General features: G+C 33.7%; 1 protein-coding gene across 2 annotated transcripts in view; it reads left to right on the top strand.

The window, feature by feature from the left end:
- The window catches only part of ALCAM (activated leukocyte cell adhesion molecule), a 185,727-nt gene that overhangs the window by 141,682 nt on the left and 25,999 nt on the right, over window positions 1–18,046 (top strand). For both annotated transcript variants that reach the window (XM_023527298.1, XM_011386271.2), the window contains exons 4-10: window positions 3,036–3,100; window positions 4,346–4,433; window positions 4,892–5,074; window positions 10,272–10,399; window positions 11,886–12,018; window positions 15,623–15,735; window positions 17,868–18,003. In XM_023527298.1, the coding sequence (XP_023383066.1) occupies window positions 3,036–3,100; window positions 4,346–4,433; window positions 4,892–5,074; window positions 10,272–10,399; window positions 11,886–12,018; window positions 15,623–15,735; window positions 17,868–18,003 (846 nt within the window). The remainder of the gene's footprint in view (window positions 1–3,035; window positions 3,101–4,345; window positions 4,434–4,891; window positions 5,075–10,271; window positions 10,400–11,885; window positions 12,019–15,622; window positions 15,736–17,867; window positions 18,004–18,046) is intronic.

Below are 18,046 nucleotides of genomic sequence, written 5' to 3'. Positions count from 1 at the left end.
TGACTAAGTACTGAGAGAAGCACTCTTGACTCAATGTAACAGTGCACCTGCCTTTTCTGCTCTCCTCCCATATTAAATTGAGCCATCCCATGTGTGGTTTTTGATAATCACATAGTACCTTGTGGTGATATAGATCAATTTTGCATTCATCATTCCATCCTCACCTGGCTAGGAGACCTTTGACAAAATTATTTTAATAATGCAAATAAATTGGGGCATGACTTTTCCTTTCTATTCTAAACTTGGTTATGAATCCATGAATCATATTAAAACATAATTCATGTAAAGATTTTTTTAAAACACTTGGGAATCAATATGCAATTTTACTAAAATAGTACATGTCCTCTTTTATGGTCCTCCAACTAATACTCATCGATTGTTACAAGCTAATATAAAAGAAAATTACATGCAGGATATATAGTTAATATAGAGGGTTTGAAACAAAAGTTTAAGGAGAAAATAACTCAAAGAAATGCACAATACCCACTGTGACTCTCTCTTCCACAATACTCACTGTGACTCTCTCTTCCAAATAGAAAAGATGACTTACAGTGTAAAGAGGACTAAACTTTAAGCATCCTTTTATCAGGTTTACCTGGTTTTGCTACAGTTTCATTTTATTGAAATAAGAATAAATTTTAGAATATATTCATGGGAGCAAAGTATATCTGGCTATATGTAAAGGATCAACAATTGTAACACACCAAGTATTTATGATCACATATACATTGGTAAAACATCATGAGGTTTATAAGCAAAGGAAAGAAATATATTCTACATAAAAGGAAGTATGTGCCCAACTGTTCAGGTATATGATTTTGGTGAACTAGAAAGTATTGTGACTTAGCTAAATTACCCACCTACATTTTATATTAAGAGCCTCCATTTTTTTCCAGAGGATTTTTCAAATCTCTCCATGTATTCCAGGCATAAATACTACTGAAGAAGACATGAAAAAAAATTGTACTTTTTTTCTTGTTAATTTTGATTGACCACATATATTAATTTAATATCTTACCTCTCTCCAGCTTTCAGAGAGGACTTACTAAATAACTGATTTTAGTTCTCAGAGGAGTTTGGCTTACCTACCTAAGCCCCAAGAATTTTCATTATGTTTATATATATTGTTTGCAGCCCTCTCTCAAATGTATTAGACATTCACCTTAAAACATAAATTCTGAACAGAATTTAAAGTTTTAGCAATAACTCCACTCAGAGTTGTAATTATGAATAATGATGACATTACATTAAAATAGTGATAACATCAAGGCTGACTGGTATATGGAAAGCTTTAATCCCCCCACCATATGTTTCCCAGAAACTGCTGTTTATTTCGAGGACTTTTTGTCAGTTTTTTATGTCTTCTGTTCACATTCCTAACAGTCAGGTGATTAGATGTCAGTTCTTATTTGTGCTAATGTAATCGCCCCTGTAATACCTTTCTAGTCTTCTATATTTCCTTTTTGAATTTTTCTATCTTTTTTTGTGTTTCGTTTCTAATCTATGTAGTTAAAAAATAGATAATCACTCTCATGAAAATTGTATTAGGAGAATTATATTTCTAGAATTAATAGTAAATAGGCTCTCCTATAATTAAGGCACATGAGTTCCACACATAGACAGATGTGTTATTATTATTCATTATTCTAATTTGTAATATATAAAATATAATTGCAAAGGGGAAATTAACTCTCATTATTAACCTGAAGAAGGTTACATTTTTTTGCATATAATCTTGGTGATAATTCATATTGCTACTTTAAAGACTTTTGGTCTCCATCTTTGTTTTCCGTAATGGTCTAGGTAGATAATATTTCTGATAACTGAATTTCAAATTGAGTAATAATTATGCAAAAGCCGATTTAGTTTAGTTTGGTAATCAAAATTATAAGTATTGGAGATGGTAAACAATAAGACTATGAAAGAAAGAATGGCTGGTTGTTTTTATCTTTCTTTTTTTATATTTTTATATTTGTATTTTCTTTTATTTTTTATTATGATGACATTAGTTAATGATATCCAGTAAGTTTCAGGTGTACAATTCAATAGTAGGGCGTATATATATTGCATTATGTGTTCGCCACCCATCGTTTTTAATTGCCTGTTTATATGAGAGTAAAATAATTCTGCTCCATGCGACACAAAAATTGATGCCAATGAGGCAATACCCATTTTGTGTAGACTAATTGTTAGAGCTAATTAAAAAGTTAAAAAAGTATTCATAAATGATAGAAAACTAGCAGCTAAGAATAAAATAATTTTAAATAAGTTTAAATAATACATTGTTGCTAAATTTTTCAACCCTGAAGCCTCTATTAGAATTTATGCTTACAAAATTTCCTATATTTAAAATACTTCTGCTCATTATGTCAGATTCCAAATTTGAAAGATTTCCCCACATTTATAGTTTCGTAATGTGACTTCACTTAAAGGTAAGAAATGAGTTACGCAGGAAACTTAGGCTTCTGCATCCCTAGACTAACTTTGTATTTCTCATGATTTTAGAGCAATGATTCTTAGACTATATTGTGCCCAAGAATCCCCTATGGAACTTGTTTAAAATGTAGATTTATCAGATTTTCCCTCCAGAGATTCTTATTCATGTAGGGCTCAGGAATCTGCATTTTGAACAATACCCTTGTGATTCTAATTCATGTGGATAGAAGTCTTTACCTAAGGAGTTGGAAGCAATTGATAAGTGGATATGGTAATCAAGTGGAGATAATACATCTCAGTTAGTACATTAACCTCTGTTTCAGTATCAAATCCATATTCATTGTTTATAAAACATCCAAACATTATTGATATTTTATTCAAAGGAGTTATAAGCATTTAAAATAGTATTTAAGATAATAAAGCAAATATTCAAAGAAGGTAGACTAACTAGATTTCTTAATTACATATTATATTGGAAATCCATTCTATATTTTATTGCTTGATTTTCCTACTTTGAGTAAGTGAATTATTGTTCTATAAACGAAATCACAACATCCTTTTAGTCTTCCATCCATGCTTAAAACCTTTCTCTACCTTAGAGCAGCCATCTAAACCGGAAATTGTAAGCAAAGCACCATTTCTTGAAACAGAGCAACTAAAAAAGGTAAGAACTTGTTTTTTATTAATTTTCTTTATCTAGCTTAGTATTAAAATGCCTTCTCCTGGCCTCCAGTACTGGGACAAATAAGGTAGACTTTTCCTCGTATAGCTGGCAGTGTTGCAGGTGCCAGTCAGAAAGACTGACTGGCAGAGTGGGGACGCGGAGGAAGGTGATGCCATTTCTGAAGGTAGAAGAGAGAATAACAAAAATGCATAATTCTTGTTTTAATGAGCTGAATGTTTAATGGAATTATGAAAGATGAGTAGCTTTTCTCCAGATCAAAGGTAGAAAAAGATTCCCAATAATTTGAAGTAATATGATGTGAAAGAGAATGACATTTTGGGGTAACATTAAGTTATTGGCATTGCTGGAACTTTGGGTTCTAAGACAATGGGCAAGAGAGTGCAGCGAGATATAAATCTGGAGAGGTAAAAAGAGGCTGGATTGTGCCAAGCCTTAAATGTTATGTGGGGAATTTGGACTTTATTCTTTTGACAAATTCTGCTATTGAAAACTTGAAGTAATGCTGTGAGAAGATCAGATTTGAAAGATCATATTAGCAGAGGTTTGCAAGGAGGCGGCATTGTAGGAAGGACAAAACTGGAATTCCATATTTGGGCACAGCAGTAGGCTAATAATCACATTTTCACTAGCCAAGATACCTCCATTTTCCGTTTTTTGTGGGGTGGGGGGGTGGATTTGCAAGTCTGGGATTTTTTGAATGAGATCAAATTTTACTGCCTAATATTATTTGATAAACACTAAATATTAAAGTTAAAACACATTTGAAGAAAAGTGGTGGGGATTAGAGATCATGATAAGTATATGTACCATCATCTGAAATATATGTAGTATGAAACTAGAGAGGCAGAGCCATACTTTAACACTGTTAATGATTCTTGCACACATAGATCTGTGAACCATGGTAATAGCCAATGTTAATATAATTATGTTATCTAGTTAATGTTAAAAATGAATAATGTCAAAATGAATTTGATAATGCTTTTAAATAAATGTGGTTTTATTAATATTTGCAGCATCTATTATGTATTTTAAAATGTATAAGACATTTTTTTATATACAAATGAGCATTTATTCAGTCCTTAGTCAGTGCTTGGAAAATGAATGGGTCAGGAACTCTTTGGAGTAATTCTAACTGCCCCTACCCCAGCCCCCCAGCATTCTGGGCTTCCAAATTGACAACCCCTGATGAAACCGAAGAAGTAACATTTCCTATTTGTTTTGCAGTTGGGTGACTGTGTTTCAAAAGACAGTTATCCCCCTGGCAACATCACATGGTACAGGGGTGGAAAGGTACTGCAATCCCTTGAAGGAGGTGGGTAAAGTGGGTAATAAATTCAGATGACCTGTTTTGACTTTTTCTTGTCTAGGGATTCCTTAGACTATCCTGCTTCTAAATATGTTGCCCTCTTTTGATCTATGACTCTATGCTTTGTTACTTTAAGTAGCTATTAAATCATTAAGTGATTATTTTAAAACACTATTTTAACCCTTGTGCAGAAGAATCAAGAATGGGAAAAATTATTTCTGTCTATGGCATGTTCTAGAAGCTAATTAAGTGAGCGGGAAATAAGATTTGATGATTCTATTTCTGTCTTTGTCACTGATTCATGATTTTGAAAAGACATCTTGCCTCATTAAATGTCAATTTCCCCTCCTATTAAATACAGTGAGAAGGACAAAACCACTTGTCAAAGGTGTTGTGACATTTAATTAAGAATTGTGATTTTTCTAATGAAAGATTCTATCAATAGTGTTCTTTATTTTCTTCAGAGGTGGTCATAATTTTTACAAAGAAAATGGACCCAGTAACTCAGCTCTATACCATGACTTCATCTCTGGAGTACAAAACAACCAAGGCTGACATAAAAATGCCATTCACCTGCTCTGTGTCATATTATGGACCGTCTGGACAGAAAACAGTTCATTCTGAACAAGCAGTCTTTGATATTTACTGTAAGTAATTCAACATATAATTGTGCAATTTCAATGCATCATAAAGAATATTCAAATGCTTACCAATCTTTTAAATCCCTATCCAAATGCTCTTTGGATACTACTTCCAAACTCCCACCCCACTCTCATTCCATAGCACTAAAATAATCTCTTCCTCATTAAAAGACTTGTAAAATAAAGGTTTGCATGTCTCGTGTGATATCTTTCACTCTCTGCTTTGTTATTTATGAGCATTTTTTTCTGTATTCTGCTAGACGCTAAGTTCCTTAAAGACAAGATCTTATCCCTTCCAGTAGTCCTCAGGCCCAGCATACAGTCATGAATTTTACAGGTGTTCAGAATGCTATCTGATGGTTTTCTGAATGAATGACAGATGAGTAGAGGCTTATGTCTTCTAGATAAGGAACTTCCATTCTAATGGAGAGATTTATTTTATTAATGAGATCAATTGCACAAGTTAAATAGGATGTTGTATTCCAAAATGTTTTGTTAACTTTACTTCATAGATTTGAAACATAAAATAGTAGACTACAAAGGAATCTTCTTGATTTTCCAATCCGACTCCATTATTTTACTTAGCAGTAAAGTGAGGTCCTGAAACTTGCCCTAAATTAGCTGTAGAGACTGGATTAGAACTTTTTCTCTAATGCTGTGCTCTTTTCAGTAAAACAGATGCCAATATAATCTAATGGTTAAGAGCAAACATGCTATCAATCCAGTCTTAGCCCTGTAAATTACTGTGTGTTTCTAGAAAAGTAGCATAAATACTTTTAGGTGTCAGTTTTCTAATCTCAAAATGGGAAAAATATAATAACGGAAAAATATAATAAAATAGTACACTGTATTACACATTAAAAGTTCATTATTAAATACTATTGTCATTATTAGTAAATGATCATTATTACTACATAAGCATTGAGATAGAGATATCTTTTTTTGTGAAAAATGCAAGAAAGAATTTTATTATTTAAAAAATGAACAAAAAATTTTTGTAATACTGACATATGTTGTAGAATAACCTAGCACTTATACATCTATCCTGGAGAAAGAGCATAAATTCCAGTAGAGCCTTCAGAGGGTTTTATCTCATCTGTTTTTTTTTATTTTGGTTCCATAAAGTATGGAACCTTATTAAAGAACAAAACTGAAATTCTCTCTGCCCTAATAATGAAGGGTCATTTAACCTTTTACTTTGTAAATACATTTCAGCTTGGTTTAAAAGTGAGGATTGCTTGGATTTCATCATGTACAGTTATCTAAAATCAAACTATTATTTCTGTAAGTAAAGGAAGAATTCTGTCTGTTCAAAAATATTCAATTGGACATATACTATCTTGGTGTGTAAGGGCAGGAGTACAAGATAGGAAAGAACATCAAGATGAGTAACAAAGAATGGAAAATTGACTGAAGAAAGAACAAGAATGTAGATGTATGTCGGGCATGGGGGTTGGGTGAGCAGAAAAGTTTTTGGTCTTATTGAAGGAAATGATTTTACTCTCACTGCCTATATGGGGTGCATATGGCATAGCTTTTGAGAAGGCATGATGTATTCAGTGCTGGGCTTCATAGTAAAGACAAAAAAGCATTTAAGACATAGTCCTGACATTTAGAGAATTTGCTGCTCCAACAGAGAAATAAGACACCTACATCAGAAAGAAATTGTCGATGCAAGGTTGCAAGTGGTAAGTGTCACAGGAACTCGGTAAACAGCCCTAAAAGATCAGGTGCCCAAGGACAGTAATTGTCAAACTTTAGTGTACATCAGAATCACCTGAAGGACTTGTTACATCACTTCAGATTGCTGGACCCTACTCTAGTTTCTCATCTAGAATGTGCAGAGAGGGGCCCAACACTTTGCATTTATAACAAATTCCCTGGTGATGCTAATGCTGCTGATCTGAGGTCTACACTTGGAGAACCACTACTCTAGCGTGAAGTGGAAAGGACAAAGAGTACATTCAAGAAAAAGAAATTTGCTATCGTGCTAAGTGAAATACGTCACAGAAATAGCTGAGAACCATCTGATTCCTTTCGAGTGTGGGATAAAAAACTGAAAGCAACAAATGAACAAGACAAACAAACAAAAACCCATAGACACAGACAACAGTTTAGTGGTTGTCTAAACTGAGGAAAAGGAGAGAGGGATGGAGGTGGAAAAATGTAAAGGGGGTCAAATAAATGGTAACAGGAGATTTGACTTTGGATGGTGAACACACAATGCAATATACAAGTGATGTATTATAGAATTGTACACTTGAAACATAATTTTATTAACCAATGTCAGCCCAATAAATTTAATTAAAAAATAAATTTGATAAATTCTTCTTAATTAAGCCTGAGAAAGATGCACTAGTCCACTCATTTCTTACCTATTCTGTCAGTAATGAATTTTTATGGAATCTAGCTTTTTAATCTTTTTGTTTATCTGATTTCTGCCTCGACGCTGCCTAAGATTATGCCACCGTTCTTCATGGCCTGCCTTTCTGTGACAATTTTCTAAAAAGTATTCCTCCTGTCTATTAACTCCAAACTGCTACCAGAAATGTCTTTCTTAAACACAAATGTGACCATGTCACTGCTATGATTAAAATTCTTCAATGACACCTAAGATCTCTGAGATTAATCTTCACACTCCCAATAGATTTTAATATGCCCTGATTTCCCTATAGATGTGATCCTGTACTATGTCTGAACCTTCATCACTTCACTGCACCTACCATAGCCTGTTCTGTTTTCCAGTTTCCTCCTGTAAAATACCACTCACATGCCCAGCTATATGCTGTTACTACCTCACCTTTATCATTTAGTAAACACCTACTTAGTCTTCATATCCCAGCTCCACGGCCAATTCCTACTGGAAGCTTCCCAATCTCATGCATCTCTAAGCTACCAGTGGTACCTATGCTTAAATCATATTCAGTATTTACCTTGTTATAGTCTTAAGTGTTAAGTTTGCTCTCATAAATAGATTGAAAATTCATTGAAAGCAGGGACTATGTTATTTTTAACTTTATAACTTTATACATAGTACCTGCAAAAAATAACTATTAGTTAGCAAATGAATAAATGATGGGACAGAAGAATAATTGGAAAGATGGGAGGAAGAAAATTTGAGTAGACTCTTTTATTATGTAGGGGTATATATAGAGCAGTGAGGTGGAAAATTCTCACTAGATCTAGATTCAAGCCAATTGTAGATGCCAGGTTAAGAAATATTTATTTAAATCTTTATGTAAAGATTGAGAATACATATAGGGTTTTATCATTGTAATAATAGTCAAAGCGCTACTTAAAAACAGTTTTTAAGTATATATATATGATATATATACTTTATATATATATATATATATCAAAATATATATATGAAGTAAAAAAGACAAAAGTTCAAGGTGAGGGCCTGAATGAAATTTGGTGGCACTGTTTCAGGTGTAGGTTAATTAGAGCCTGGACTAAGGAAGTGTTTATGGAAATAAAAGCGGAGAATCAGATGCAAATATTAAGTATTAATTATTAAGACTGGGCGACTGAGTGGATAAGAGAGGACGAAAGAGAAAGCAAGAGTAACTGGCAGAATGATGTTTTACTAATAGAGTAAAATTCAAAGTCAGGAGATAAAGATGAGTAAGATATCATTAATTTTGTTTGAGACATGGTAGTGGACATCTAGAAAGTTACTGTGAAAAATCAAATGTGTTACATTAACCTGCTGATCTCAGTTTACTTCTCCAACTCTGTAATACAGAGCAGAGCCTATTGAGGAGGGAACAGAGAGAAAGGAAGTTTTGAAATAGAGCAAGAAGTCAGACATATTGTGATTTCTAGCTGTTCTGCTGTCAGCTTTGATTGGAGAGATGTGACACGGTAATGTGTGACAGGCCAAAACTCGTCAGAGGAGGGCCACATGCAAGTGTGAGAAAGGCCTAGGATGGAAGGTCAGTGGGTGATCAAAAACAAACTTATTTACTTTCCAACTTTACTGGGAACTGCTGGTCAGGGAACTACTACAAGCATATTAAGAAAAACTAATAAGAAATATTTTAAACCAATCACTGTTTATCATCAGAACATTCTAGTCAAATAGTCAGAGATGCCCAAGCATTAAGGAAAGGCAAAAAGCAATCTATAACTACTCTTCTAAGCTCTTTTCTGCACTTTAATCTTAGAAATGTAAATAAATGGCAGCAAGAGATAGAAAAAGGTCTCCAAATCTACCACTTATTCATCTCACTTTATAGCTAATAGCAAAATAAGCCTTCATAGACTTAGTACTACCAGTTCGGAAATATAGACACATGTCTCAGTACTTACTAAGCCTTGTGTAAAGGTCCTCTAAAATAAACCTTTGTATCATATGATTTTGAAATTCACTTTTTGTTATATTATCCAGCTATATAACAAGTGGATAAGTTAGAAAGCAGGTGATTTATAACTACCAACACCATCTCCTTTTTTTTCCTGTTAGCTAGATATAATCTACCGTATCCTGTCTTTAATTTATTTAGCATTCTACTGTTGAGCAGTAGCCTCTACTAAAGACTACCCCTTGGCCCTATTTTCTCCATAAAAATGACCAAAATGGAATAAAAGTTACATCTTGGTTCCAATGAACGAAACAGAATTACAATACATTTACAGTCCTGTTGATTGTGTTAAGGGTCTCCCTTGGCTCACAGGATTCATCTTTTTTGAAAGCAGATCTACTCTCCTGCATGCCGAAAATCTTGCTGGTGTTATTCAGCTCATGTCGCTTTTTATTTAATATAAGGTATTATGTAATAGAGTGCAGGGGTGCCTAATAGCGTTAGCTACTTTGCTAGCTGATCCAGTCTCTCCAAACTGTAGAGATTTATATAATATAGTTAAATGTCATTTCAATGAAATCATATAGTGAGATTGTTCCTACTAGTTTTTTATCCATAAAATAATCATGGTCATTCCTACTTTAGTTAAAGACATTTTGCTAAGTAGAAATTGATTTTTATGTAACAGAGTCTCTTTGTATTTTGCTCCAACCAAGATTAGTACTTGGTATAGAAAGTAGCTATTAACTTCAATCCTTTTATAAAAAGATATATTTAAGTAATTACCATTACCAGTTTCTTGAGAAAATTGTGTATAATTTAGTCATTTGCATTGTACGTACAGAGTAATTTGGGACTTGACGAAAATAGTTAACTCATATCTATGACTCTTTCAGATCCTACAGAGCAGGTGACAATTCAAGTGCTGCCACCAAAAAATGCCATCAAAGAAGGGGACAATATTACTCTTAAATGTTTGGGAAATGGTAACCCTCCTCCTGAGGAGTTTTTGTTTTACTTACCAGTGAGTACTTAAAGATTATTACTTGAGCTAAACTATTGTCATTTTGTCTTGCTTGGCAGCTGCCTGACATCAAGGATTGTATGTACTTGGGCAGCTTAAATGACAAATGGATATTATTCTTGGGGTCAAGGGATACCTGTAGGACGTCCTTTGAAAGCTTTTCTAGCATGTGCCAATGTTCTTGCCTTTTTTCTCAATGTTAAGAGATTTCAGGGACAAAATAAGGAAAAAGTTGATCACAGGAAACCATAATTACAAAAACTCATTATTTCATTGTCTAAATAAACTATAAAAATCAGCTCTTCAGAAGCAGATATCTGTAAAAGGAAAAGCGATGGCAGCAAATGGTCTGAATCTCCCTGTCATACCTACCTCAATACGCCCGTGAACCTCTGATGTAGGTACAGTTCTGTGGTACATTATATTCTGCTTGATAGACTAAAGCTGTGGTCTACATCTTGCCATTGTATATAGTCTTGAAGCACCAGTTCCTCAACTCTTATCAGTATCATAACTGAAAGAAATGATACGTATAGAGGATAATTTGGAAAATTCCTTTGGGTGGGTTCTAGGTGCCATAGTGGTATGGAGCCAGACTAGCAGAGATCTCATCTGAGGACATTCGTTTGCTCTCCCACAATTCTTCTGGGTTTCTGTTTGACATAACCTTCCATTGAGAGAAGCTATGTATAACTCTATATGCATTTTTTACTGCAGGAATATGTTTACATATGTCATCCACTATATTACTGAGTAGTGTTTAAGACTATCACCCACTACAATACTCAGAAGACTAATACAAGTAATTTCTTTTAGACCGTAAGATTATAAATGTAGACAGACAACTTTGTTTCTCCTAATAAATTGACAGATTGTCTCATGTGCAAGTGAAATTTTTGAAACTAGTTATGTTTCTTCCTTGGTTATCAGAGATGACAGAGCCAAATTTGTGTCTTAGTTTTATAAACCATATCTGTGATTATCTTTTTTTGTTAACATATATTTCTAGTCCGTCTATATTTTTGTATTTTTAGTTCATAACTATTTTTCTCTTTTTCATTATTTCTTTTCCCCTCTCTCTCTTTTGCTTCCTTCTTTTCTTTCTTCTTTCTTTTTTCCTTCCTTCCTTCCTCTTTTTTATTTGGATATATGGCATTTTTTAAAAGTTGCCTTGAATCATTCTGTCAAATTAGGCAAAGCATAAATATAAAAAGAAAATACTGAAATTATATATATATGTATATATATATACATATATATATAATTCATGCTATCAATAAAATAGAGGTCATCAATACAATGTAAATTATCTCCTCAATTTAAATTATATTTTCAGAAATCAGGTAATACGAATTGCACTCATTTCTCCAATCAAAGAAACACATTCCTTTTTTTAGTTTGAGAAAATGCCATTTTCATCAAGAAATGCAACTGTTCTTATTGTAGCTACCAAGTGTAATCATCTGATATTTTGCCTTTATCAAAGGGACAGCCCGAAGGAATAAGAAGCTCAAATACTTATACACTGACAGATGTGAGGCGCAATGCAACAGGAGACTATAAATGCTCCCTGATAGACAAAAAAAGTATGATTGCGTCAACAACCATCACAGTTCACTGTAAGTCACCTTATTCTTCATTAAAAATTTCACTTAAAAGAGCTCTAATAGTCTAACTTAGCTATCTTTCCCAATAAACTGCAGCTATGTCTTTCTTGAATAATATGGTATCTGTCGACTTACTGAAGTGCATAAAAACAAGCTCAACTTTGGTCCACATTTGCACTGCAATATTGAAATCTTGCAGTGGGAACTTTTTGGCAGTGGGAAACCTCCATCTTTTTTCTAAATGTGTTCAATTTGTGGCATCTACAAAAATATACACATGGATCTTAAAGAAGTTATTCATTTTATCTTTTAAGAAAATATGTATTTTTAAGGTTCACATGGTTTGCATTTGGCCCATAAAAGTGTAGATTAAGTATCTTTTTTGTTTTTTAATTACAGAATAATATTAACACCCAAACTCAAGCAACTCAAAGTTACTGTAGACTCAACTTTTGGGAGAGAAGGTAGAGACCACAGAAAGCCGTTTACTGGCTTCAATAGAGAATGATAGAAAATTTGGGGAAACAGAACTTCTTCAAAATCACCCTGTAATACCTTTTTTTTTTTAACTTTAAATTGCTTTTGATCTCCAGCTACTCCAAAGTCATATTTACTCCAATGTGATAGAGAAAGATATACATAAAAAACAGACATTTGTCACATTCTTCATTTTGTAATTCCTGATAGTCTTAATGATGTACCTGATGCATTGTGGAAATTGGGAATTAATTTGAACCGCTCCCTGGTAGAATTCAGAGTGTTTTGGGCAAATGTCAATCTTGCTTGGAGATATAGCCCAAACTTTCTAATACACCTTTTGCACCCAATAACACCACTAATAATGTTTCCTCTAGACATGATCCACTACAATTCCATTGAGTATGAGGGGGTTCTTTGTTTTAAAATCGAGACTTTAGAAATCATTCTAAGGAAATGGTTTTAAATCTTTCGCTCTACCCATATGCTTGGAAAACATATAGGACAGGAGCTAAAACTTTGAGGAAGATACAAGGAGGTACCTTGGGAAATAGAGTAACCAGATGGTTGCTCTTGAGTGTCTGATGTTGGAAGCACACCCTGGGGAGCTCTGTAAAAACAGTGGGCTGTTAAGAAATATTCATAGCCAGGCCATTTCTCTGTTTGCTCCATATTTATGTTGTACAGATCTGAGTGTGTCTGACACCGGGGACTTTTTAGACAAAAAATAGTGACCTCTCAGGATAACAGTGCCACTTTTTCTCTGAGAACTAGTCAGTCATGGGACTATTTGTCCAGCCAGTTCCATGGGGAAAAAAAAAAAAAAAAGTAGTAAAGTGAGAGACTATAACTAGCATATAGAATTGCCTATGGAATAACTCTGACTTCATTGTTCATGAGATCTTTGGGCCAATAACTAATCATACAGTGTTGAGAGATGGTATGATGTGTTTATGTTTAACTACTCAGGACCCTAAAAGGAGAAGGCTCTTATTTGTATTACTAGTAGATCAGGCAGGGAGGAATAGATAACAGACTGATAAAGCAAAAGAGTTGGCTGCAGCCACATAGTACCTCCCTGATCAGCTGTGATAAGAAAAATATTTAAACAAAGCATATAAAAGTTTAACTGGAGTTCAGTGCATTTAATTGGATTTAAATACCTTTTAAGTTTTGACAGGGAGACCATTAACATTAGGTTTTAAATCTTATTGATCTTTAAAAGCTGAAAAAAAAGTATAGCAAGCAACTCAACATTTTACTCTAAATTACATGAAATGAAAACATAAAAATGCTATTTTTGCCCATTTATCTTTGATTGCTTGTTGGCTTTCCAAACACAAGAATTGTTTTCTTTCCATTGATGACTAAAGAGTGGGGATAGAGAAGCACCAACCCGTACTTGCACATGTTTATAGAACAGACCTGTCATCAGGGCTTTCAGCCCACAGACCCATAGTTGCTGATAAAATGTCTATCATTCCTCTGCAAATTCATGCACGTATAGATTCTCCATCAGAACTTCCATAGTCCACCATTATCCTTTAAAATATCTTATCATTGGCAAGTTAACTGTTCAGCAAAGAAAAACTTTTAACTCACTCTGAATAGAATTTTCATCTAAATATAATTCATCCAAATATTCTTAGGAAACTCCATTCTTCTATGTGATAATGCATGTTCTAATATTAATGAGAAACTGAGAAAACATGCTTCTTCCCTTCATTCATTCAACAACGGTTTTTGAGAACCTACCATGTGGCAGACGCTGTGGATACACAGTGACAACTCAAGTCATGGTCCCTACCCTCATGATGCTTACAGCCTAGCAGGAGAAATAAATATTAAAAATGATGTTCAAACAATCAACACATTGCAATTATAACATGTAAAAACCAAGGAGAAGCAAAGGGTTCAACAGCAAAATCCCACTGCTAACGAATAAAGTCCCAACTCTTCATATGGCAAGCACAGTTCTTTACAGTCTGGCCTTAATTAATTTATCTTCTACATAGTATAATCTTTCATACTAGATTACCCACTACTGTGAAATCTGCCAAGCTCTCTCACTTTTTTGCCTTTGCTTATGTGGTAGAAGGTTTTTCTACGTCGCCACTTACAAAGCCCTTCTCAACCATCAGGGGCCACAAAACCAAAACTGCCTCCTATACAAACTTTTATTACTGCATTGAAACCCATTTTGGCTCTGATCTCTAAACTCTCATAAGTCTTTTCTTGTACCAACATTTGTAGTCCTTCTTTTAGTTTTTCAACAACTATTTATTGAGCTCCTAATTTACAGCACATTTGCTACTAGATGCTGATTATATTTATGCTGCTATGTATTGGGTACATATTCCCTCTGCCTCAAAAATTATAAATTGTAAGCTTATTATTCATCTCTGTGTCTCCCATCAGTGCTCAGAACATAGTAGCTGTACAATAAATGTTTGCTCTATTGAATCGGATTTTCCTCATACAGACAGTACTATGACAGTAAGATTTTTATAGAAATTAGTTTCCATCTGAAAGATTATACGTCCTTAGATGCGTATATACTCTATTTTTAAAAGATGATATCTGCTAGCAGTATACCTAACAATAGATCTTATTTAAAATTTTAAATGTATGACAAATAGAATAGAATTTTTAAAAAGTATTTAACTATTATAGTCAATTCTCACTGAAGAAACTACACATGCTACCTAATAACTTTTTAATTTATCACCTAAATATACTTGATGTTCCCATGGTATGCCTTACCCCTCCCTCCCCCTTTTTTAATAATATTTACCTAGTCATCATCTTTATATTCTTACAGAGGTGATTTAGGAATTTTTTTTCCTTAAGGTGATAGAGCCAGGGGAGTACTTATATGCAGTGAAAAGATCAATCATGTTAACTGCAAATAAATGCACAATCAATTAGATTGACCATTCATTTGTCTAAACTGGTCTCAAAGCTGACTTGAAGAATGACTGATTATGCTACTGTTCAGTTATTTCAGTCGCATAAATCAGTTCTGAGTTTTCAAGTGCAATTGGAGGGTTGATTTTTTTGTTGTTGCTTCTTCTCCAAAATATTTTGACTATCTTACTTTCCTGGAGTTTGCATTTCAAACAGATTTTCTGCTTCACAGATTTAGATTTGTCCTTAAATCCAAGTGGGGAAGTGACCAAGCAGATCGGCGATGCCCTGCCTGTGTCATGCACGATATCTGCTAGTAGGAACGCAACTGTGGTATGGATGAAAGTAAGTAATATTCTTTGATGGTATTCTACTGTTTGAACTGATTCCTCTTAGGCTTCTTTCTCATTTTATATTATACTCAAATGTGTACATCCATGGGTAATGTGTTTATGCACCCACATTCATACTCTTTCTCTATATATAATAATACAAATCATGTCACAATCAAATTTTAGAGGTACTCACCAATAATATGCCATCTATAATTGATGCTCTGAAACTTAATTAGGGTGGCATTAATTTGATTTAGTTATGTGTATATATTAATTGTACTCATACCCACATGCTCATGGACACACCTATGTAGAGCTATATACTTTATGGCTTAACAATTTATGATGTGTTTTAACCCACATTATTTTCACATGACAGTTACAACAATCCTGTGAAATATGTAGGCCATTTATTATTTCCTCGTGTTATTCATAAAGAGATTGAGGTGCGAGAAATCAGAAAACTCATAAAGCGACAGAGTAGAGACTCCAGCTCAAGCCTTACTGAGTGTAAATACTGTACTCTGGTCACATAAATTTCTGTCTCTCTGCTGAAACTTGTCTTATGTGTCTGAAAGTGGGTTCCACTGAATTAGTCGCTTCCTGTAGGTACATATCTCTTTTCACCCCTGGGCTATAGTAGAACACCTAGAACATAGTAGGAGCTTAGCCAGTACTTCCTGAGTGAGTGCATATGTATTCTTGTAATTTTCTGAAATGTAGGCCATTACCTGGGGGACCCAATCATTGCTACTTATTTTTAGAGTGAGAAAGTAGAATTGGTAATTTAGGATTTGAGACAAGGTAAATACCAAAGGAAATGGTTGTAATTATGTTCCCTCCACTCAGTACATCTAAACACTCAGTGCATTTTTTACCAGAGCATGGCATATAACAGGAGCACTTAACTAGTAATGTGTTGACAAAACACATATGAAGCATTAGAAATAGGGGTTGACAAGTATTATCTTTATTAAAAATTTGCGGGGAAATGTATTCTTAGAGTTTCTTCTTGATGACAATATAATCTATTTTGTATTGCTCTTTAACATCTTTTAACGCTAAATCCTCTGTTACTTGTTCTCTTACTCTTAAAGCTCATTTTCTTATTTCACTTCGTTTTAACCACAGCCTCATCACAACTTTTTGTTAACTCAGATAAATTAAAATGTTACTCCATAGACTGCATATTCAACACAAGATATTTATAGTAGTTTATAGTCAAAGGGCTAGATAAATTCTAGGCAATTAGACTATTCAGTAATATTATGAACACTCATAAAGTGTTTTACTACAGGACTAAAAAAACTAGCTTACTTGGCTAAACCAGTTTCTATGTGAACTGCAGTCATTGCTGTTCATTGACTAATGTCAATGATGCTCATCAATATTGCCTGGCCATTAGTTAGTCGATGGGAATGGAAAACAATTCATAGTGGACAAAGACTACACATTCTTAGGATTATGTTTAGTTGTCTGCTTAGGAGCATATCAATTCCTGGTAAAGTAGCATCATTTTCTGTATACCAAATGATTTTTTAAAATTAAATGTTCTAATTCCTTTGTTCATAGAAATTAGGATAGCAAGCTGTTATTAAGGGTTTCTTAAAAAAGCATTTTGTCATAATTGTCATGGCTCATAATTTGTCATGGATTCCCTGTCTTGATAACTGTATCCTATAAAATGACTTTCAGGCATCTATACTCATCATTGATTATATAGCACAAGTCTGTCAATGCTAGTTCATCTATATCTACATTCATTATAAGGAGTAGTTACTACGGATTGAGAACTCTTAGTGTAAACACATTATATTATTTATATAATTAAGTCCTCATAACAATTCAATATGGTAAGATTATTACCTCATTTTATAAATAAGGAAACTGAGTCTGAGAAATTTAGGAACTTGTTCCAAATTATAAATTTAGTAAACAAGAGCCTGAAATAAAACTGACATGTCTGACTCTAAAACTACAAAGAAAAAATGAAATTTATTTTTGAAAGCATCTAAAGTTAAGAAAAAGAAGCTTGCATTTTCATTAGACCCGGAAGAATAATTTAGACTTAATTATTATCTAATAAATACATTGAGAGTTATTATTGTACCATGTGAAGTAATTAACTTTTTATTTAATCAGGATAACACCAGGCTTAAATCTAGCCCATCATTTTCTAGTCTTCACTACCAAGATGCTGGAAACTATGTCTGCGAAACTGCTCTGCAAGAGGTAGAAGGACTAAAGAAAAGAGAGTCATTGACTCTCATTGTAGAAGGTAATTAAATACTTGAGCACCAATTTAAATTGTTCTTTGAGAA

The sequence above is a fragment of the Pteropus vampyrus genome, unplaced genomic scaffold (genome assembly GCF_000151845.1).
Source record: "Pteropus vampyrus isolate Shadow unplaced genomic scaffold, Pvam_2.0 Scaffold1, whole genome shotgun sequence".
NCBI classification, from domain to species: Eukaryota; Metazoa; Chordata; class Mammalia; order Chiroptera; family Pteropodidae; genus Pteropus; species Pteropus vampyrus.
This window is presented reverse-complemented; position numbering and strand designations above follow the sequence as displayed.